The sequence below is a fragment of the Armigeres subalbatus genome, chromosome 1 (genome assembly GCF_024139115.2).
Source record: "Armigeres subalbatus isolate Guangzhou_Male chromosome 1, GZ_Asu_2, whole genome shotgun sequence".
NCBI classification, from domain to species: domain Eukaryota; kingdom Metazoa; phylum Arthropoda; class Insecta; order Diptera; family Culicidae; genus Armigeres; species Armigeres subalbatus.
The window spans coordinates 204906159-204929536 of NC_085139.1; the positions used below are offsets into that span (position 1 = coordinate 204906159).

Below are 23378 nucleotides of genomic sequence, written 5' to 3' on the forward strand. Positions count from 1 at the left end.
AGAAGAAAGAATAGGAAAAGAGAGAAAGAAAAAGGAAGAAGCAAGAAGTGAGATAAAAGAATAAAAAAAGAGAAAGAAGGAGGCTGGATAAAAATGAGAGAAAGAATAAAAAGCAAGAAGAAAAAAGAAAGATGTAGAAAGCAGAATAGAGAGAGGAAAAAAAGAAGGAACAAAGAAAAAGGAACCGAAAAGCAGGAAGATGGATGAAGGAACAAGGAAGAATGAATAAGGAAAAAAAGAAGAAATCAAAAGGAAGAATAAAGGAAGAGGTAGGACAAATAAAGAAGAAAGTATAAAAGGGAAGAAGAAGAAAGTTTACTTTAGAGGTGAGCCAGTCAAGGCCTGAAAGCTTCTCAAATAAAGACAATCAATCAATCAAGAAAGTTTATGAGGAAGAAAGGAGAAAGATGGAAAAAAAGAAAAAAGAAGGAATAAAAAAAGAGAAAGAAAAAGAAAGAAAAAAAATAGGATAAAGGAAGGAAGGAAAAAAGAAAAAGCAAGAAGGAATGAGGAAAAAAGGGGAAAGGAGAATGAAGAGAAAGAAAGAAGAAAGAAGAAGGGAGAAAAAAGGGAAAAAATAAGAAAAGACAAAAAAGGAAAAAGGAAGTGAAGGAAGGAAAAAGGCAGAAAAAATAAAAAAGAAAGAAAAGCAAGAAGGAAAAGAAAAAAAGAAAAACAGACGACGGACGAAGGAAGAAGGACAAAGAAAAAATAAATAAAAAATGAAGAAGTAAGATATGATGTTGAGAAGTGAGAAGTAAGTGGAAAGATTTGAGAAAAAGGGTGAAGAAAGAAAAAGCAAATAAGAAGGAAGGGGGAAGATGAAAATAAAAATAAAGGTAAAGGAAGAAAGGAAAGAGAAGAAAATAGAAAAATGAAAGAAGAAGGGGGAAGGGAGGAAGAAAAAGGAAGAAAGGAGAAGTGAGAAAGAAGAATAAAAAAGCGAAGGAAGAAGGATGGGGGAAAAAGGGAAGGGAGAAAGAAAACGAAAAAAAAAGAAAAAGCAAGCAGAAAAAAAGAAAGATGTAAAAAACAGAAATTAGAGAGGAAAGAAGAAATAAGGAACAATTAAAAAGGAACCAAAAAGCAGGAAGAAGGAACAAGGAAGAATGAAGAAGAAAAAAGAAAATGGAAGAATGAAGAAGGAGGTAGGAGAAATAAAGAAGAAAATATAAAAGGGAAGAAAAAGAGAGCATATTAGGAAGAACGGAAAATGATGAAAAAGAAGACGGAAGTAAAAAAAGGAGAAGGAAAAAGAAAGAAAAAAGAAAATAATAGGATGAAGGAAGAAAGAAAAACGAAAAAGCAAAAAAGAATGAGCATGAGCATGAGCAGTATAACCGTACAATTCATGTTGTCTACTTGATTGATTAGAACTTGCGAAATTGTACGAGACCAATTGAATGGAGCTTGGGTTTCTATCATTCTCAATGTCCAAATTTCGGAAATTTAATGCATTTTACTAAGTCAATTACGCGCCAGCGTCCTTACGGTCATCAAGGAAGGAAGGATTATTAGTTCATCTCTCTTGCTACTAGAGACCGAGTATACCTCTGCATCTCCACGATTGTCTGGGATAGGATATTGTGTTAGATATACTATCTGGATTCACTTTGGTAAGTGATGCGATCTATGGGATAGGAATATATGAATAGAAATTAGAAGTACTAAGTAATGAGAAAGTATCAAAGTGAATTCTAATGGATTCATTTTTACAATTAGAATTTGAATTATTGCATTCTATACCACACCACGTCTACCACCTCCTTCCGCACATCAACCTCACATTCTTGTATAGAGGGCTGACATAGCACGCGTATATAACATTTGTATGCGGTACAAATGAATAAATCTATTTTTACATTTTATTTACTACTAAGTAACAGGCACTTTTTAACAATTCTATGTTTAGAATCATACTTGCTAGCAATGAGAATTTGATTCAAAAGAGATTGAGTTATATGATTAACGAAATTATCTAATAGGAAATTGGACAGGGCCAGGATCAAACCTTTAATCTCCATGAGGGCAGAAGCAGTGACACAAGACACAAGCACCAACAAAACGAAAAAGCAAAACATAATGAGGAGAAAAAATGAAAGGAAAAGGAAAAAAAAGGACAAAAAAGAAGAAGAAAAACAAAAAGAAGAAGGAAGAAAGCAGGAAGAATAAATAAGAAAGAAGAAGAAGCAAGAAGGAAAAGGAAAAATTAAGAAGATAAAAGAAAATAAAACGATGGACGACGGAAAAAGGACAAAGAAAGAAAAAATAGAAAAAAAAATAAAAAAGAAAAGAGAAAGAAGAAAGAAGCAGAAAAATGTGTAAGAAAGAGTGGAGATTCAAGGATGGATATTAAAGGATTAGGAAGAAGAAGACCTCCTCCTTGAGCTGCGGTAAGACGCGCTACAAAGAAACCATGCTGGGGTGGCGGGTTCGATTCGTGCCTCTAGGCAATTTTCGATTGGAAATTGTCTCGACTTCCCTGGGCTAAAAGTATCATCGTGTTAGCCATGATATACGAATGCAAAATGGTACCTCTTAGAAACCTCAGTTAATAACTGTGGAAGTGCTTAATGAAAACTAAGCTGCAGGCGGTTCTGTCCCAGTGTGGGATGTAATGCCAAGAAGAAGAAGAAGAAGAAGTGGCAAAAGGAAGCCGAAAGAAAAATGGAGGAAGAATAAAAAAGGAAGAACAGGGAAAGGAGAGGAAAGAAGGAATAAGGACAAAGGAAGAAAGAAGATAAAAAAGGAAAAAGGACGTAGGATGAAGGAAGAAGGACGAATGACGATAGACGAAGAAAAAAAGGTGAAAGGAAGAAGTATGAAAGAAAAAGAAGAAAGAAGAAAGAAAAGAAAAGAAGAAGGAAGAATGAAAAAAAAGAAGGTAGGAAGGAGGAGAACGAAAAGGACGAAGGAGAAAAAGGAATAAAAGAAATGAAAAAGTATAATGAAGAATAAAAACCAGATTAATCCACCTAGCGTTGGTGGTGCCTTTCTCGCATTTAGTTAAGACACCAACCTTATATGGGTTTATATGGTCCAATGTACCATTTTCTTCATAACTTTGAAACGCAATGACCGATCGTTATAAAATTCAATAGTGATCAACAAGCTTTGTCCCTGTCGAATGAAACTTGTTGCGAGAAAATCGGTTAAGGATTACTATACGAAAAGTTGTCTAATGTTTTTATAGCTTTGTACATACACACACACTCATACAAACATACATACACAGGACGAGACAGACATGTGCAGCTCGTCGAGCTGAGTCGATTGTATGTAATACTATGGGTCTCAGAGGCTTCTATAAAAGTTCGTTTTCGGAGTGAAATGATAGCCTTTCGGTACAACGACAGAAAGCAGAAGAAAAGAAAAAGAAAAAGTTAGAAGGAAAAACGAAGAAGAATAAGGAAAAAATTAAAGAACACGGAGGAAGAAAGACGGATGAAGAAATTTAAATAAGAAAGAAGGAATAAAGAATGAGAAAATAAAAAGAAGGAAGAGGAAAGAAGACAGAATGCAGAAGACAGAAGGAACAAGGAGCAATAAATAAGAAAAAAGAAAAAAGAAAGAACGCAAAATGACGAAAGAAGGAAGAATAAGCATGAATAAATGAGAAAGAAGGATGAAGCAGAACGAAAATGAAGGAAAGAAAGATAAAGATAATTGAGCGATTAAAAGCAACAGCATCAAAATTTAAGAAAATTTTTAATTCATGATTTTCTATGAGTTGAAACTTAGCACAGTTTTCATTTTCGTCATTTTCGATATCAAATCTTCATATTGAGTCGACTTCTTTTCAAAAGGGTGTATGTGAAAAGTTCAAAAATATTTAAAAGCTGCACAGCAAAACGGAATGTTCGATTGTTATGATTTTTTCAGCAAGTTAGACAACTAAATGGTGATTCTTAAGAAAATGTGCACAGTAAAAAAAAAATTTTTTTGCCTTTAATATCCTCAAATATCTCAAAACCTATCTTTTTCGAACGTAGCAATACGTAATATTGTATCTATGTCACTTAGATGACTATGTCGCAGTATGCTGCCCGAGGTCAACGAGAAGTGGAGGAGGAGCTTGTATTTTCATTCACATCGTCTGACTGGATTTGGAAACCATAGTGAAAGAGGAGTTTCTTGAGGGAAGTCTTATCGTTACTCTACTGAAGGAATCCAAATTTGAAAATTGTTGTTGAGTATAGGCCACACCATGCTGATCTGGTCGCTAGTATTGCTTTCTTCGACAAGCAGTTGGTGACTCATAATAGATTAGTGTGTGTTGGAGACTATAACATCAATCTTTTGAACCCACAATCAACTCAATATCAGGAAATGGTTACAGACTGAATTGGTTTGCATTTCTAAATAAAATACAATGCGTCTGGTTTCACTTTATAGAAGTGGATCGTCAGGATCAATTATCGACCACGGATTAACAAATATAGTTAACTATGAGTATACAATGAGGCCTACATTTGATCTTAGTTTCACTGATCATAGAGCAATGTTGACTGTCTGGAATGCTTTTCTGACTTCTTAAAAGTGAACCCAGTCATCGAAGCGACAAAAATCAATCTTGAAATGCTTCTTTTGACCTCGGTCAGAAAAATTTCACAAGTAAACAAATTTAAGTGAACTATGTGTTTTAACTTCAGATGTAATTGCATAAATAGTTCGCATAAGATTAGACTTAAACAAAAACACTCGCGTAAAGCTGCCATGGGTAGATGATTATGCTCGAGCAAATTCCTGCATAAGCAAGAACAGTTTTATCGAAGAACTTTAGAGTGGCCCTAATAATGCTCTCAAATGTTAAAGCAAACTATTGTAGACAGAAAATTATGTTACCAAGGTAACAAGATATAAACAAAACAATACTATAGAATATTAGACAGAAAATAATCGTGAAAATATTAGAAAAGTATGGAAACATTATGAACGAAATAGTATTTAATAAAAAAAACAAAATGTCAAAAGTTCATACTTTACGAAAAATCATAATCGGAGACACCCACTGTAACAGATACGACTTTAAAATATGGCAATGTTTCATTTTAATGAATATTTTGATAAACATACCTATGGTCAACTACAAAATGCGCTTATTATGTGAATATAATAACCGACCACGAGTTTGTACTTTATCCAGTAGTTCATCCAGATCGATTACTGGTTATGATGCTGCCAGCCCTTCGAACAACGAAATAGGGAATTATGTAACAAGAAATCAAGACATCAAGTTCCGCTGGCTAATAGATATGCATTCTCACAAAATTTTTGAAACAAAATATTGATGTTATTCTTCCGATGCTACACTACCTTTATCAACCGCTCAATAGTAGAAGGAGCGTTCCCAGACCAATTGAAAAGGGCAACGAGTAACACCAATTCACAAAAAAGGATGCAAATCTAGTGTTGAAAAACTATAGACCTATGGCTTCTATACTCTCTAATATGTCTAAGCCGGTTGAAAACTGATTCATAAGGGATTGCTTTGATTTCTTCACTCATAATAATGTGGATCAATAGCAATCAATTCGGGTTTCAGCCTCGTTCTAACACCACAAGTGCGGTAGTCAGTTTAGTTAATGAGGATCCAAACGAACATAGATAGAAGAAAAATTTGTTCAGCAATTCTCATTGATGTATCGAAGGCTTTTGATTGTGTCCCGCATGATATGCTGTTGTTAAAACTGCTGAACAGATACGAAATAAGAGAGGAAATGCATATAACCCTGATCGAATCATACATGAAAACAGAACACAAATAGTTCAGTTAGAAGGCGCGTTACTAGTTCGAAAACACAATATGTCAGTGGAGTACCTCAAGGCTCCATATTAGGTCCGCTTTTCGTTTATTATCTATTTTAACGATATGTTTCGTGTTCCATTAAAAGGTTCGTTTAAAATGTACGCAGATGATTCTGTTCTTGTCTATATATGCAGAGAGTTTAGGATCAGATTATTTGATGATATGCAGCATGACCTGAATCTTTGAAGATTTATTTTGCCAATAACGGGAAGCTTACGAACGCTGCAAAATCAAAGCACATGATCTTTTCAAGCACGGATCGTTTTTAGTACTATAAATTACAATCTGTTCCTAGGAACTAACGAAGTAGAAAAGAATTTTGTTCATAATTATTTAGGATTAATATTGCAGCAAAATTTGAAATGGAATAGCCATACGTTGAAAAGCATTAATTCTAAAATAGTTAAATTTCTTGGAATGCTGCGTAGAACTAGCTAATGTACATGTTACCATCAAAAGAAAGTAAAAAATCATTTGTATTTCGCACATGTTCACTCGAAGATAACGTACATGAGTATCATCTGGCAAAATGCTCCTACTTAATATGTTATTAACAGAATAATTGTAACTCTGAACAAATTCTATGCGAGTATTTTTTGGGAGCAATACAACAATCCTGATACAAGAACAATTGATCTTTACATCAATAATAACATGATGAACTACAAACAAATTAAGTTATATGAAGCAATATTGTTTGTTTATAAAGTAAAAATAATCTAATTAAAAACAATTTGAATTTGCAACGTAGCCGTGATCTACCTAGCTATCAAACGCGTTCGATTTGATAATTCCTACGCATATTGGCGCCAAGAACCAACTATCTACGTTTAGGATGTATGTACAGCGCGATTTCAAACTACAACAACATACCTACAAATATTTCCAACGTCACACCACTCTTTAGATTTAAAAATGCTCTAAAAGCATATATATTTTGAGCACATAGTATAAAAACCGCCGTTGGCTTTGAATGCAAAAATCCACAATGAAAGGCCTCAATATCAGTCACTTCTGACTGTCGGAGGTCTGTTGTATTTGTATATGCATAGTAATTGGGAATTCGTGAATTACAAAAATGAAATTATGTTGGTTAAGAAATAATATTGTACTGATTGTTTCATGGCGTTTTTATGCCTTGGCTTTTCCCCTTCCAAAAATATTAAAATAAATAAAAAAAAAATATTAAATTTCTTCTTGAATCTTGGATAAATTTGTTGAATTTGTATGAATGTTTGCTATAAGAAATCGGATGAATTTCCTTTGAAAATAAAATTGAATCTCCTATGTGAATTCGGATGAATTTATTTTGAAAATTTGGATGAATTTCCCATACCGATTGGGAGGATTGCCTTAGATGATTTCTTAATCGAAATTCGGATGAATTTCTCGAGAAAGCCTGGGGAATAGAGGAGGATCGGATGTATTTCCTTCTAAAAATTCGGATGAACTACCTCTGGGAATTCAAATGCATTTCCCTTGGAATTTCAGAAAAATTTCTTTTGGAAATTTAGAAGAATTTGAATTGTAAACTTGCATCAATTTCCGGATGAATTTCCTCTGGAAATGCGAATATATTTTCTCTTGAAATGCGAATTTCAGATTTCAGATTTCAGATTCAGATGCATTTTCTGAGCTTGAGAATGATGACACTCTGCAGTTGCTACTTCAGAACAGATCAATCGTAATTGCAGAAGTAACCAATGAGTGGAACAAGGTATTTGTTATCTAACCTCATTGTATACAATTTGACAGCTCTAGTATTTTGATATCGTATAACGGCAATTAATATACCTCTGCAGTTGTTCTCTAAGTCGAAGTTATTTTCCAATGTATTTTAACATCGCTAACTCGATGTTGTCTGAAACAGTGACATGCACGATATAATAAGAAGTTAGAAGTGAAAAGTGATCAGCGAAGTAGTGAGAAATGAGAAGTGAGAAGTGCGAAGTAAGAACTGATTAGTGGCAATTGAGAAATGAGAAGTGAGAATTTAGAAGTGAGAAATTCAAAGTGAAGAGTGAAAAGTGTAAAGTGAAAAGTAAGAAGGAAAAAATAAGAAGTTAGAAGTGAAAAGTAATAAGTGAGAAATAAGAAGTCAGAAGTGAGATTTAAGAAGGTATAACTGAAAAGTGAGAAGTGAAAAGGGAAAAATGAGAAGTACGAAGTGAGAAGTGAGATGTGTGAAGTGAGAAGTGTGAAATGAATAGTAAGAAGTGAAAAGTTTAAAGTGGGCAGTGAGAAATTGGAAGTAAGAAGTGAGAAATAAGAAGTGAGACGTAAGAAGTGAGAAGTGAAAAGTAAGAAATGGGGTGTGAGAAGTGCGATAGAAGAAGTGAGAAGTAAGTAGTGGCAATTGAGAAATAAGTGCAAAGTTAGAAGGGAAAGTTAGAAGTGAGAAGTAAAAGCAATAAGTTAGAAATGAAAAATCAGAAGTGAGATATAAGACGGTATAAGTGAGAAATAAGAAGTATGGAGTGAGTAGTGAGATGTGAAAAGTGAGAAGTGAGAAATGAGAAATGAATAGTGAGAAGTGAGAAGTTAAAAGTAAGCAGTAAGAAATTCGAGATAAGAAGTGAGTAGGGGGGGGGGGCAGATGAGAGGTGAGAAGTTAGAAGTGCGACATTTGTAGTGCGAAGCAGTAGTGAGAAGTGAGATGTGCGAAGAGAAAGATGAATAGTGGGAAGAGGAGGCGAGAAAAGAAAAGTAAGAAGTAAGTAGTGAAAATGTGTAACGGTTCAATTCAACTAAGCCCACTTTAGCGCCAAGCAAGTAGCTGAATTCTACTCACATGTGGACCAGCAAGATCTTTCCCGGCTGAACTCCTCAAGGCGAGTTCTTTTCAAATAGAAGGCTAAACCGAACCAATCGTACCGTAACTCCCTATTGACATCCGCAAACATCAAAACAACAACTAGGGGGCCAAGTTAATTCTATTTTAACGACCGCGCAATATTCAAGTTTCCTTTTTTCTCGGGTTGGAGTTCAAAGACTTCGAGGCATCAATTCATAATATGTGCACATTCTATTCTCATACCAGTATTTCGACTTAAGATGCTAATTTTGTCCTTAAAACCTTCTAGCCTAATCTTTACTGCGCGCAGTTCTTCGTTATGAATGCATTTCAGGTCTATAAAATCACGACGTTATTGTATTTAAAACTAGATGATTCTGACCCGCTTGTTTCCGGATTCCTGATGACAGCTTACAGCTTTGGTAACTTCCGATGACGGTACCTTATCGTACAGGGAAGTAGTGGCCAATATACTGCTGATGGAGGCGCTCACCTCTTGGGATGGCGGGCGGATGGCCTCTCCCCTGACGATGGTTGGAACTTCTGCAGAAAACTACCGATATGGCCGCCACAGGCGACGGCACCCTAGGTGACGTTTACGTAGCGACAGCGACTAGTGTGAGGCGCTCACTCCTATTGGGCGATGGCCAATGGACGGTCCTGCCTGGACGTGGTAGCAAATCTCCGCTAACGAGTACGGCTTGGATGGCCGATGCGTGTGCTACTTCAACGAATGGAGAGGTTCGAGCTACCAGTGTGCACACTCTCCCACAATTTCCTTCGAGGCGGTTCGGAATCAGTTTAATTTCTATGACTTAGTAGATTCCTATGAAGGTGTGGCGACCTTCGACGGGCCCGGGGTGCGCGAGGGTGAACACGGGCACGACGACGAGGACCAGCCTACAAGCCGGCGCGCTTCTGGTTCGCCCTAGAGACAGCTAAGCGAGTGGCTATCCCCTACACCCTGACGTAGTACCTTCGCTTGAAGGATGAATGTGTCCTTCAAGAAAAAAATACAATAACGGTCGCATTACAATTCAGGATTTCGTATGGGTTTTCACATAAAGGTTTCATAGGAATGCCAACAGTTTACAATACCTGCGCCTCGTGGAAATTCTGCATGTGCAGTACAATAGTACAGCACTGAATTCGAGTTTTCTATACTCCCACTATCAATTGCCTATGGACAACAATTTTAGAGAACATTTTTAACACGTCGTTTAGTTTTACACATGTGCAACTCACAATCTTATATAAAAAAACTCCTACTAGGGCCTATTCAAGTAGATTTAACTACTAAACCTGTGCGCCGGTCATATCATCGGCGGCGGCGGCGTGGTGGTCACTTTTGCCCCAGCGGCGGCGGCGTCACGGCGGCGCGCCGTTGACTTTTATCGGTGGCGGTGGCGGCGGCGTGAACCGGCGTGGATGAAAAAATCAATTTTACCGTGGATTTTTGGATAACGGGGTTTGATTCACACGGTAGGAATCGCCCGTATAAAAACCGACTTCAGTGGATTAAAATTGCAATATTCTGCGTTTGCCGATCATCAAACAGCACATTCAAAATAGTCAATTGCCAGCGATACTAATCAATACCTGATTTCAAAATGTTATTTGAATTTCCACTATTTTGTTACTCTTTGATTTTGAATAATCAAATTTTAACAATAAATCCTGCTTTACTTTTTCGTGACCCCTAAATGAAGAATTATAGATTTCGGTGTCATAGAGCAAATTGGTAATAACTTTTTTCAAAAGTTATTTCAAATTTACGATTTAGATGCACTTCAGTCGTTTTGATCTCAAAATAACTAAGTTTCCGAAAACATCTAATATTTTCCTGAAATTTGCCTAAATATGCCAACAAAGGTGGAGTTTCTGAAAGAATTTCTGGAGGAAACTATGATTTTTTTTTTTTATTCCTACAGGCATTTCTCAGCAAATTTCATTAGGAATTCCTTCGTATTCGTAATTCCTTCGTATTTTATGACAATGCCTGCAGAATTTTTCTATTTTAGAAAGACTAATCCATTCAGGTTCTCTTTGGGAAATTCCTTTAGTAAAACATAAAATATATTCATTCGAAAATTTATTAAAGAATGAACTATTTTCTGATGTAATTCCTAAGAGACTTTTCTAAAGGACTTTCCGAGAAAATTCCTGAAGTAGTGTTGGAAAGTGTAGTAGAAACCTTTTAAGAAAATTTTGCCCCACAGACATTTCGAAGGAATTCCTAACAGTATTTCCAAAATGCATCAGCGACTGCTTCCGCATCTTTTTCGATTGCACACCCCAGAGCCAACGTCATGTTCCAGGTTCTCTGCAAGTTCTTTTGCTGGTCTCTCTTCCTGCATACGCACTACATGTCCAACCCACTGTAATCTGCCTTATTTTATCAACCTGCCTATGTCTGCATTTTTTATACTTGGTTTAACTCGTGATTCATTCATTCGTCTGCTCCATTAACCATTTTCCACCACGCTTTGAGAATTTGATAATCTGCATCTTTTAACGTCCATGATTCAAGGCCGTACAGGACGACAGGACGAATCAACGATGTGTACAGAGCTAGTTTTGTCAGTGTCTGTAGGTAGCTTCATGGAAGTTACAAAAGAATTTTCTGGAGGAATTTTTAAAGGATTACCCTGAGAATTTCTATATTAAATTGCTTAAAGTAGTTTTGGAAGAACTCCTATGGGAATTTCAGGAACAATGATTGTCAAGGAACTTGCTAAGGAACTCCGAAGGAATATCAAATTGATTTTCAAAGAAATTCCAGAGCAAAATTCCGAAGCTGACAGAAATTTCCGAAGTAATCCGTTAATAAATTTCTGAAGGAGTTTTTAGAGATTTTTTTTTGGAATTTTGAAATAATTTCCTAAGGAACTCCTGAAACATTCTCTGTAGATATTTCAAAAAGAAGGATTTTCAGAAGGTATATCCGAATTTCTGAACGAAGTCTTGACGGAATGTCCAAAGGAATTTTCGGAGATATCTAAGACTGTCAGAAGTTTCTTCAGGAGTTACTTTGAAAAAAAAAACCTTCAGGGACTTCTACGAATATTCCTTCAGGAACTTGTTCAGGAATTCTTGAGGAAATTTCGTCCTAGAACTTTTCAAGGAATTCCAAAAGAGTTCTTAGAAGAATTTCTTGAGGAATTTTCGGGAAACACCTTAACGATTTTCCCAAGGTTTTCTTAAGCAAATTTCTGAAGGAACTTTTTCCGAACTAATTCCTGAGAGAAATTTCAGAATACAGTTGAGAGAATTTTCGAAAGACTTTCTGGAATTCGTTTTCGGAGGAGTTTTTGTAGAACTCCTTGAGGTAATAGCCGAGGGAATTCCTGGACGAATCTCCATAGTATTTTTTGGAGAATTACAAAAAAAATCCTAGAGAAATCTAGGAATTACTTTAGAAATACCAGCAGGTATTTCCACTGAAATTGTATGAGAAATTTCTTCATAAATTCCTTTGAGAATTCTTTCGGAAATTCCTTCAAATATTCCCTCAGAAATTCTTTTAGGGGTTGTCCATAAACCACGTAGACTCTTGAGGGGGAGAGGGTTCAAAAAAGTCTACGTCAGTCTACGAAGGGGGGCGGGTATATACAAAAAGTCTACGTAGATTTTTTTAATTTTTTTTTTCGGAAAACATTTCATACAGCAGCTTTGTGCGAAGTTCACTTGTTTGATTTTTTTTCGATTTTTCCGTTTTTTTTGCAAGATTTTACCGAAATAATCTCTCGAATCTCTTATGGATTTCACTGAAGTAATAGTCTGAACTACGGCTTAAAAATATCATGATTTCAACAGCAAATTCTTCTGTGTTGAGCAGGAAAATTCTCCAAAGTATTCTATAAAAAAATTTCGAAAAAAATTCAAAATTTCCACTTGGATTATATTGAGTGAGTACATTGTAGATTCTACTAAAATACACGGCGTGTTTGTCCAAAGGGGCTTGTTTTCAAAAAAATCAGTATCTCTAAAATACTCACTACACGAAAGTATAGGTTTTTCTCTTTCACGTAGGTGCATTTGTTCTATGGGGGGTCATTTTTCCATACATTTTTGGGGGTGTTGAATCGGCTATCATTAGAGATTTATATGAAAATTGCACTAAAAATACTGAGAAAAAATAGAAATTGTTCTAGATCCCCCGATAGAACATTTTAATTTACCCACGACATGAAAGAGGAGAGCATATGCTTTCGCGTGGTGGGTGTTACATAGATACTGATTTTTTCAAATTAACATTTCCCCACAGAGACACCGTGAAATATCATTTGATTGTCGGCAGGAACTTCTTTAAAAACTACAAGTGATTCTTTAGAATTTACACTGGGAATTATGTCGCACTTCGACAAAAATTATTAAGAATTTACAAAGAAAGCATTTTGGAATATCCAAGAAGAAGTCTTTGGAATTTCTAAAAGACATTCTTTGGAACTTGTAAGGGGAATTCTCCAAAATTTCCGTGAGAAATTCTTCAGAATTTCCACTAAAGATTTTTTGGGAAGTCCCCGGGAAATTTTTCTTAATTTCTGAAATTCTTGGAATTTTCGCGAGGAATTCTTTGTACATACATATAAGCGAAATTCTTCGAAATTTAACGGCAATTTATTCGGCAGTTCTAATGAAAATTCTTTGAAATCATCGATGGAAAAAGAAATTGTTGAAAACTTTCACGAGAAATTATTTGAATTTCCCACCAAAAACTCTTTGAGTTTTCACAAAAAAATTATTGCAATTCTTGTAAGAAAGCATTTGTAATTTTCATGAACATCTATTCTATTTTTTACGATAAATTCACCACAAATTTAACTGATAATTCCTTCATAATTTCCACCGAAAATTTTCTGGAAAACTTTTTTAAAATTTCTTCAGGAAATCGCTCCTACTTTGCAAGAGAAATGTCAAAATATCGTAGCAAACCTTTAGCATGGTTTCAACGGGAAATAATTCAAAATTTTCACGGAAAATTACTCGACATTTTAACGGGAAAACTTTTGGAATTTAGAGAAAATTCTTGAGATTTCAACGGAATGAAAGTTTCGAGAAAAATATCGGAATTATCACGGAGAGTTCTTTGGCGTATTACCTGGAAACTTTGAAGCACAGACAAACAGACATAACACTCGTCAAATTTCCATCGTTTTCTGATTTACTGGTCAATTCAAATAATCATTAGTTGGCCAATCGATCACTCGTGGCGCGCGCATCGTTTTTGCTCGAGTTTGACGTTTGCTCACTACCGCCATCTGGTTCGTGATTTGCCCAACCAACTAAAATAAACAGATGTCGTTAGTGTTTGAACGACGATGAATTTGATGAGTAAATGTTCAATGTGTTATGTCTGTTTGTCTGTGATTGAAGTATCAATCGGGAAATTCTACGGAATTTCTACGACAAACTTTTTAAAATACGTTCTCGGAATTTCAACTCGAAATTTTTCGAAATTCTGAAAATTCTTGGGTTTTCTACAAATTTGAACCGGCATGAAAAATTATAATTCAGATGCGTGACAGATTTTAAGCAGTGGTGCGCCTATGCAAGTGCCGGTGGCGGTGGCGCACACCTCTAGGAGGAATCAAATCCTACAGAAATTAAAATTATTGGCTTCGAGATTTGGTTTCAGGAGCTATGGACAGAGGATTGAATTTTATTTCGTATTGAATTTTAATTGATATTGGAGTTGAATTTTTGTTCAGTTTGATTTTGTTAGGTTTAAAAATTTGAAGTTTACTGTAGTGTTTACAATGGATTTGAAAATGGATTTGTATATCTGAATTTCTGAAAACGTGGTTGATTTCCAATTTCTTTCCAATCACATATGACATTTTGTTAAATTTGGAAAAGTCTACGTAGACTTCAAGGGAGGGGGGGGAGGGGTTTTGGAAAAGTTTACGGGGGGGAAGGAATGGTGGGTTTGGAAATGAGAAAATTCGGCCTACGTGGTTTGTGGGAAGTTGTTTAGAAATACTTTCAAAATCTCTTAAAGTAGTTCAAACGGGAATTATTTTTGAAAATTCATTCAGGCTCTCTTTTAAAACTGCCTTCGGAAATACATTTAGAAACTCCTGCACAAAACCCTCCAGGAATTTCTTCAAAACCTTCTCCAAAAATTAATCTGAGAGCTCCTCAAAAAAACCTCCTTGTATAATCTAAAAAAAAACTCCACCAATAATTCCTTTGGATATTGCATCAGGGATTTCTTTATAAGTTTCTTTCAGGATATCCATTGAAAATTAATTAGATAATGAAACAGTTCTCGGTTGCTAATTGAATTTTTGAAAAAATAAAACAAATAAATTAAACAACTAACACTGAAAAAATCTGAAGATATTACTGAAAGAATTTCGTAGGCATTGGCATGAAGGCATTTTCGATGGAATTCCTGCAGGAAGTTCTGGAAGAATTCTCGGAGAATATTTTAAAGGAATTGCTGGAAGAAGTTCTGAAGAAATTCCTTAGGAAAATTAGGAAGAAATCCCTTATGCAATCTCTGGAAGAATTTATTTGAGGAATTCATAGAATAATTGCCGAAGAAATTCATGAGGAGGTATTCCTTTAAAAAATTGGAGAGTTGCTAAACAGTTTTTGAAGAAACTCCAAATGGAATTTCTTGAGAAATTTATTAAGAAATATCCGAAGGAATTCCTCTACGATGCTTCTAAGGAATTCTGAACAACATTTTCGTAGAAATTACTGAAACAATTTTTTTGTATGCATTCCATAAGGAATTTCCTGAAGAAATTCGTGAAGGATTTTCTGAAGAAATCCGTAATGGAATTTCTGAAAGAATTTTCGGAGAAATTTTGTAAGACATTTCCGGAAGAATACATAAAGTAATTTTCTAAGGTTTTTATTGAAACTTTTCGGAGGAACACAACAACACAACAAACATAATTTGCGAGTCACCTACAGGCAGTGTTGTCTTACACTCTGTGCAAGAAACTCTGCTCTTCGATTTAACTTTGATGGACATTTAGAAAATTCAAATAGCCTTCTATTAGTTGCACTTACTTAGTTAAGATTGTTAAATCGTTTGGATGGAGTAAAATCGAAGAGCAGTTTTTTTTGCACAGTGTATAGGACAACACTGCCTACAGATTTAGGTGCCCGACTGAATGAGGCTTTGGCATAGACGAATTCCATAGACCATTTCAACATTTTTTGTATTATTCTACTTAGGGTCGATTTCTTCACCTCCGCTTAGACCTTAAACCATGTTTAAGCGTATGGGTAAGCACCGCTGAAGAGTTAAGCGGAGGTGAAGAAATTGGCCCTTAGTAGATTAAATCAACTAGATACAGCCTAATTCAAATTCACAACTAATCAACCAACCAATTCATTATCCAATGTTTGTCACCACACTGTCTTAGAGGCACCATCACTTGAGGTAGATTTGAAATTGAATTCTGACGAGTTCTACCTCAACAACATTCTAACAACTAACGAACAACAATAATCATAACACGAGTTTAGTACTATTCCAATCAATTCCACCACGTTGTATTGTCGTACAAATACGTATTTCGTCTCTGTAAGGCCATCTTCAGTGGCTCTTATTTTACTCGACTCGACTCAAGTTTATTGATTTTTTCATTGCGATTAGTCATCGGCGTGGCAAAATTATGATCGGCGGCGCGCCGACCCAAAATCGCCGGCGGCGGCGGCGTGAGTAAAACCACCGGCGGCGGCGGCGCACAGGTCTACTACTAATACCGAACTATTCGTTTGTAACTGAAAGTACATTATAATTTTTAATCAGATTCTCTAAATTATAGGTCTTGAACTCACTTTTCTTCAGTTTTCGGGCTCACACACATCTGACTCGTTTGCCGATCAAATTCAGATAATTGAATATTCTTTTCTGCCTGCTTTGACAGTTTTAACGACGCGATGCCCCTGCTAAACATTTATTGTTTTCTTTTATTCCCTCATCAGTTCAAATATGAACTGATGAAGCATCTAGTTATGGTCAAGAGTGATGAGAATATCAAAACAAATTTACATAACGACGGATTTTTAAAATTGTGGTTCATTCATCCACCACCAGGAGCGCAATGATTCCTAAAAAGTACTCGAATAACACTTGCTTATCCCATGCTTCAAATTCCTTACTATGCTATGTGCGTAGCGTAAGTGATTTGATTGAAATTGTACTTTAATGGCCTAGCTCTTGTAACAACTTTACAAATAAGGAGTGGGAAGGGAGCCGTAAGAAGTGAAAACTGACAGCCTAGGAACAAGAAGTAAGAAACTTTTTTTTCTGTATCTTTCTTTTTTATCATCTTCCTTCTTCATGATGTCTTATGACCTTCCAGTTACTTCTCACTAGTCAACATCTCACTTCTCACTACCCAATTATCTTCTCTCATTGCTCACCCCTTGCTTCTGTTTATCTAACTACTCATTAGGGTTGGTCATTTCTCACACTTCGTCTTGAAATGTGCAGAAATTGTACAAGTAAAGAGAAGTGTATGCACAGATAGAAAAAGTTGTTGAAATTTACACGAAAGTAATGCACATAAAGGGAATGCCAAAAAGAGCGTAAATTCAAACGATTTTATTACCTGAATGTATGCAATTTGTATTGCATTATGTCACTTTTATACGAATAAGTGTCATAATGCTATGTAAATTGCATACATTTAGGGTGTACTTGTTGAAGAAGATCCATGTACGTCCAGAATAGTGTAATTTTCCACGTCTTTATTAATTACGCGTCGATTACTTTTCACTATTTTTTTCTGTGTGTGTTTTGCTGTTGTGTATTAAAAATGCCTATGTTTAGGCGCTCACAACAACTTATTTACATGGAAAATTTAGAACACAGCCTAAATGTATGCATTTTGGTAAGCAGCAATTTGTCATGTTCCTGGGTATGACACACGCTATTTCATACAACGAGAAATTGTATTTCTGCACGATACACTCGGATAACAGATCGAGAAAGAGAAGTGTTTACACCTTCTCTTGAATACTCCTCCGAGCGAACCGAGCCTGACTCATATCCTACTATCCTCACTTTGCAACTATAACATCTCACTTCTCACTTCCCACTACTGACATGTTGCTGCACACATCGCACTACTCAATACTCACTTCCGTTTCTTAGCACTCAGTTCTCACTACTCTATACTCATTTCGAACATGTCATTTCTCACTTCTCAGTTCTCGCTGTTCACTATTCACTTCGAAAATCTCACTTCTCACTTCACTTAATAAAGAAACAAATTTAAACTATTCGACCGAACGGCATTTGGCCAAATATAAATGTGTTCCCTATCTCGATACCTCCCCTAACTCGGTATCGAGTTAGGGAGAATTAACTGTAGAGTAGAGTGGGGCAAGAGTACGCACTTAGTTTTCAATCGATCATGTGGCCCTTATGAAGCAAGCTTCTGCGTATCAAATCAGTGTCGATGATTCATATACTCTTCCTTTATGTTACCCAGTGGAAAAAATATTGAAATTATTGAGATTCGTTTTTGGTAGAACCCTTATTGCAAGACAAGTGAAAAACGCACTCTTACCCCACCGGTGGGGTAAAAGTGCGCATCGGGTGGGGTAAGAGTACGCATTTATCCAATCATGTGCTTTAAGTATATATTAACACAAATAAGAGCTAATAACATTTAATTGATGTTTAATGAGCATATATTAGGGAATGTTTAAAGATTACGTAACTCTTAAAGGGAGAGGGGGTCCTAAAAATGTGCACTTTCATACGAAAAACCATTGTTTTTTATATACACAAAAAACTACAGAGGAAAAAATATACATCAGGTTTCGCGTGGCGTATACAAAGGCATTTTCCTTAAAGAAAGTCCACCAATTACGTTACGTAAAATTTGGCTATTTCGTCAACCCCCCCCCCTAACTTACACTATTTGTATGAATCCTCTAAAAATTATATGGATCGTCACACATCTCGCAACCCCTCCCAGCTAACACAAATTAATTAAAAAGCTACTTTCAAGTATAGATACGGTGTCAAGTATTTCAACCAACATGCCAACTCATATGGCTCCTCTCGGACAACCCAATGAACGCCCGGAGAATAGCAACTTCAGTCATGTGCGTAAATTTAATAGCTTCACTATCTATCTTTGTAATTTTGCCGTACACGCAAAAGCTCCATAGCCGCATTGCCCATATCTAATGCAATTGTTCGCTCGTTTGGTGCCTTGTTCTGCCTGCCTTTGGGAAGCCTTCCGCCGTTTGTACTGGTCGAAGTCTGTGCCACAACCGCCGCAATCAGTGTGCTGCCCTAAACCATTATCCGTTTGTGGCATGTCTAGGTTTGTGTCCGTCTAGGCCGACCAGCAGAGCCGACTGGCATCATTCGGTTGGCATTCGATGGCGAGGCCTTCTGGGGTTATCCCTGTGGACATCGGACAATCGCACACGAGACACGTAGGTTGTGGGTTAGCCGTTCCTGACGATCTCTACGTCGGTCCCCGCGTAGCATCCATATGTCTATATCCACCGACGACCATCTGGGTGGAAAGCTAGAAGGGTTATTTTTAGAACGTTGACCAACAACCATGTGCATTGTGCTGAGTTGTAGTTGTTGGCATAGTCTACGTCCCCCGATTTTATCCTCAATCCATTCATCCTTCGCACTGTGGAAACTTGTAACACGCTGAATTGCTCGAATACCTTCCTTTCCATTGCGAAAATTTCCACGAGTGTCCGCACAGTGCACCACCGACATGAAGTCGTTCATTGAAACCGAAAGTGCGTTCAGTGTCCACCCCTGACCTTCGATGAAAACTACATGGCTCCGTCCCAGCGAAAACCACATGCACATTCCACCACGGCAACTGCCAGACCCATGAATTGCGTGAACCTGTCGAAATGTGGTTGCAACTATATGAAATTATGTCCCACCCCTCCTAGTCTCCGTCTGTGTGTCAGCCACCGTTTCTGGACTGCTATTAAACCAATCGAGCAACGAATCAGCATAAATTGCACGGCAGTGCAGTCATCGAGGTGTCCACCGGAAAACGGACTGAGCAGAGCGAACGAACGAACAACAACCGGTGATAAATTGATTTCATTTTAATTGAGAGAAATTACCGGGGACAAGTGCGGCCACAGAAGCAGACACCGTTGACCACCGACCGGCAATTTGCTCCTTCTCGGCCATCCGGCCGAGTCGGCCGAGTTATGGAGCCGGGTAGGTGATGACTGGGCGGATCGTTTTTCACTGCCCACTCATGTGTCAATACGGGTGGGAGAGGCAATCCGCGTGGGGGATTTCCATTGGTTTACAGCTGCCCATCGTCGACCGCAGCAGCATGTGGAAAGGTCGCATTACTTACCATGCCCATTGCCCGGTATCAACGTTTTGACCCACAAAATGTGTGAGAAAGTGCGGTGAATTCGCGATGAATTTGTGTTCGATTTATGGCCAGGATCCGGTTCAGTATAGTGACTGCAAATTAGTACCTTTAACAAAGAAAAAGAAAAGCTGTCAGTTGGATGAATATTGTATGTAAGAAATGTGGGACTAAATATTTGGAAGTTGTAACAAAATGAGTAGTAAGAACATTCATATGGTACAGTCGATTAATCTATCTATATCTTATTTATCTTTTTTCTTTTTATATACATAAAAATGAATTTCTGTCTGTCTGAACCTTATAGACTCGGAAACTACTGAACCGATCGGCGTGAAAATTTGTATGCAGAGATTTTTGGGGCCGAGGAAGGTTCTTAAGATGGTTCGAGACCCCTCCCCGCTTTGGAAAGGGGGGCTCCCATACAAATGAAACTGAAATTTCTGCATAACTAATAACTAATATAACTAATCAGAAAATAAATCAATTTTAGGCGAAACGAAATTCGTCGGGTCTGCTAGTCTTAAATAAATAAAGAACAAATCTGCAGCTGAATTTCAGCGGTTGAAAATAATATACTCAAAAATTCATTATTTCAGTCAAATGCATTATTCTTCAATTGTAAAAAAAAGTGATTCAGCAAAGGGATGTAATTGCAATTAAATGTATTCAGCAAGGTAGCAAGGATCTAAATTAGTCGCATTTTCGTCGAAACTAAAAGTTCAGACTGAACTCCAAGAATTTAAAAGATCCGGAGTCAAATAGCGTTCATTTAAGAATAATAATCGCCTAATTTCCCACCCAAATGCTAGTAGGTACGCATGCACATTAATTTAATTGAAAGAATCAAAGAAACAGTTTAATAATGTTGTGCATTGCAGCGTTGCCCTCTCATTGTCGTCGCGAATTAACTTAAATTTAATATATGAAATACGACTCATATTTTGTCAAATTGTGAAGTTTTTCGAAGCACATTTGTTTGCTGTTTTATACTGCCTATGATCGCATATCAGTCCCATATGATTTTTCGTCGTTTTCGAGTTAGCACCTGTAACGGTTATTTTCATTAGAGCATTATCGAATGCAACTGTTAAATAGGAATGTTTATTGAAAGTCGAAAAAAAAATCAAGCCAGTGTGTCCCAGATGGAAAATGATCGCATATAAGTCCCTTTTTCTTTGATAATGGGACTCATATTCGGTCATTTTCAAGATGTTACAAGTATTTTTTTTTTCAGACTAAGGCCGAAGTGGCCTGTGCGGTATATAAGAGTCTTCTCCATTCGGCTCGGTCCATGGCTATTGGCTACACGTCGCCAACCACGCAGTCTACGGAGGGTCCGCAAGTCATCTTCCACCTGATCGATCCACCTTGAACGCTGCGCACCTCGCCTTCTTGTGCCCGTCGGATCGTTGTCGAGAACCATTTTCACCGGGTTACTGTCCGACATTCTGGCTACGTGCCCGGCCCACCGCAGTCGTCCGATTTTCGCGGTGTGAACGATGGATGGTTCTCCCAACAGCTGATGCGCTCTAGCCAGTGCCTCACCACCGTGTTTAAATAGCTCTCCTGGTAGTAAGTCAACCCCAGGGGCTTTGTTGTTCTTCAGCCGGCCAATCTCCTCCTGGATTTCCTGGAGATCCGGGGCCGGTAGAATTATGTCCTGCGCGCGTTCCCCCAGTTCCATTACCATACCGCCATCTTCGTCTGCCACATCGCCATTCAGGTGTTCTTCGTAGTGCTGCCGCCACCTTTGGATCACCTCACGCTCGTTCGTAAGAAGGTTTCCGTTTATGTCCTTACACATATAAGGCTGTGGCACGTGGCCCTTACGTGAACGGTTCAACTTCTCATAGAACTTTCGTGTGTTATTAGTGTGGTACAGTTGCTCCGTCTCTTCACGGTCTCGATCTTCCTGCTGACGCTTTTGCCTCCGGAAAATCGAGTTTCGTCTGTTCCGCGCCTGTTTATATCGTGCCTCGTTCGCCCTCGTGCGGTGTTGCAGCAATATCGCCCATGCTGCATTCTTCTCTTCTACTAACTGCTCACATTCGCCGTCATACCAGTCGTTTGTCTGATCCGAGGGCACCGTGCCAAGTGCTGCGGTTGCGGTGCTACCAATGGCGGATCGAATATCTCTCCAGCCATCTTCAAGAGACGCTGCGCCTAGCTGCTCTTCCGTTGGGAGTGCCACTTCCAGCTGCTGCGCGTATTCTTGGGCTAGTCTACCGTCTTGTAGCCGCCCAATATTAAGCCGCGGCGTCAAACTTCGACGCGTGTTGTACACCGTCGAGAGTTTTGAGCGCAGGCATACTGCAACGAGGTAGTGGTCGGATTCAATATTCGCACTGCGGTAAGTGCGGACGTTCGTGATGTCGGAGAAGAATTTACCGTCGATTAGAACGTGGTCGATTTGGTTTTCCGTTTCATGGTTAGGTGATCTCCATGTGGCCTTGTGGAAATTTTTTGCGGGGAAAGAAAGTGCTTCGGACTACCGTTCCGCGGGAGGCTGCGAAGTTTATGCATCGTTGGCCGTTGTCATTCGATACGGTGTGCAGACTATCCGGTCCGATGACCGGTCTATACATTTCCTTCCTTCCTACCTGCGCGTTCATGTCACCGATGACGATTTTGACGTCCCGCAGTGGGCATCCATCGTATGTCTGCTCCAGCTGTGCGTAGAACGCTTCTTTCTCGTCGTCGGGTCTCCTTTCGTGTGGGCAGTGCACGTTGATGATGCTAAAGTTGAAGAAACGGCCTTTAATCCTCAGCTTGCACATCCTTGCGGTGATTGGCTGCCACCCAATCACGCGTTGGCGCATCTTTCCCAGCACTATGAAGCCGGTTCCCAGCTCGTTGGTGGTGCCATAGCTTTGGTAGAAGGTAGCCGCCCGATGCCCGCTTTTCCACACTTTCTGTCCTGTCCAGCAAATCTCCTGCAGCGCCACGACGTCGAAGTTGCGGGGATGTAATTCATCGTAGATCATCCTGTCGCAACCTGCGAAACCTAGCGACTTGCAGTTCCATGTTCCAAGCTTCCAATCGTGATCCTGTATTCGTCGCCTAGGTCTTTGTCGATATTATATTATATATTATATTATATCGAGTCGCATTATCTCTTATATTGTTCGTAATGATTGGTTTTCCAGGCGGCTTATTGGGCCTGCGCAAACCTCCTGTCTCGTCGGAGGGCCGTCGTGTCAGGGCTGCCCGAGCAACACACATGTTGTAAATCAGTTGATGATACTCATATATGACCAAATTTGGTCATATATGAGTTATTGCAACCAAATCAACGTGAATTGTGCTGCTAGGGTGTTTAGCGTCCCACCTAAACACCAGGACTTGGGCTTGTGCGCTTTGAGCGGCATACGGTCGCTTTGGTGGGGCCTACTTGCGGATACATGCAGCTTTTTATAGA

General features: G+C 38.1%; 1 protein-coding gene across 5 annotated transcripts in view; it reads right to left on the reverse strand.

The window, feature by feature from the left end:
• The window catches only part of LOC134205695 (lachesin-like), a 678152-nt gene that overhangs the window by 452446 nt on the left and 202328 nt on the right, over positions 1 to 23378 (reverse strand). The window contains exon 1 of one of the 5 annotated variants that reach the window (XM_062681224.1): positions 19940 to 20038. The exons of 3 other annotated variants lie outside the window; for them this stretch is intronic. Coding sequence is in view for 1 of the 2 variants with exons in the window: in XM_062681223.1 (XP_062537207.1) it covers positions 19695 to 19764 (70 nt within the window). In the remaining variant the exon portion in view is untranslated. Of the gene's footprint in view, positions 1 to 19694; positions 19793 to 19939; positions 20039 to 23378 lie in introns of those variants that run through there. One more of the 5 variants, XM_062681223.1, reaches the window with a different exon arrangement.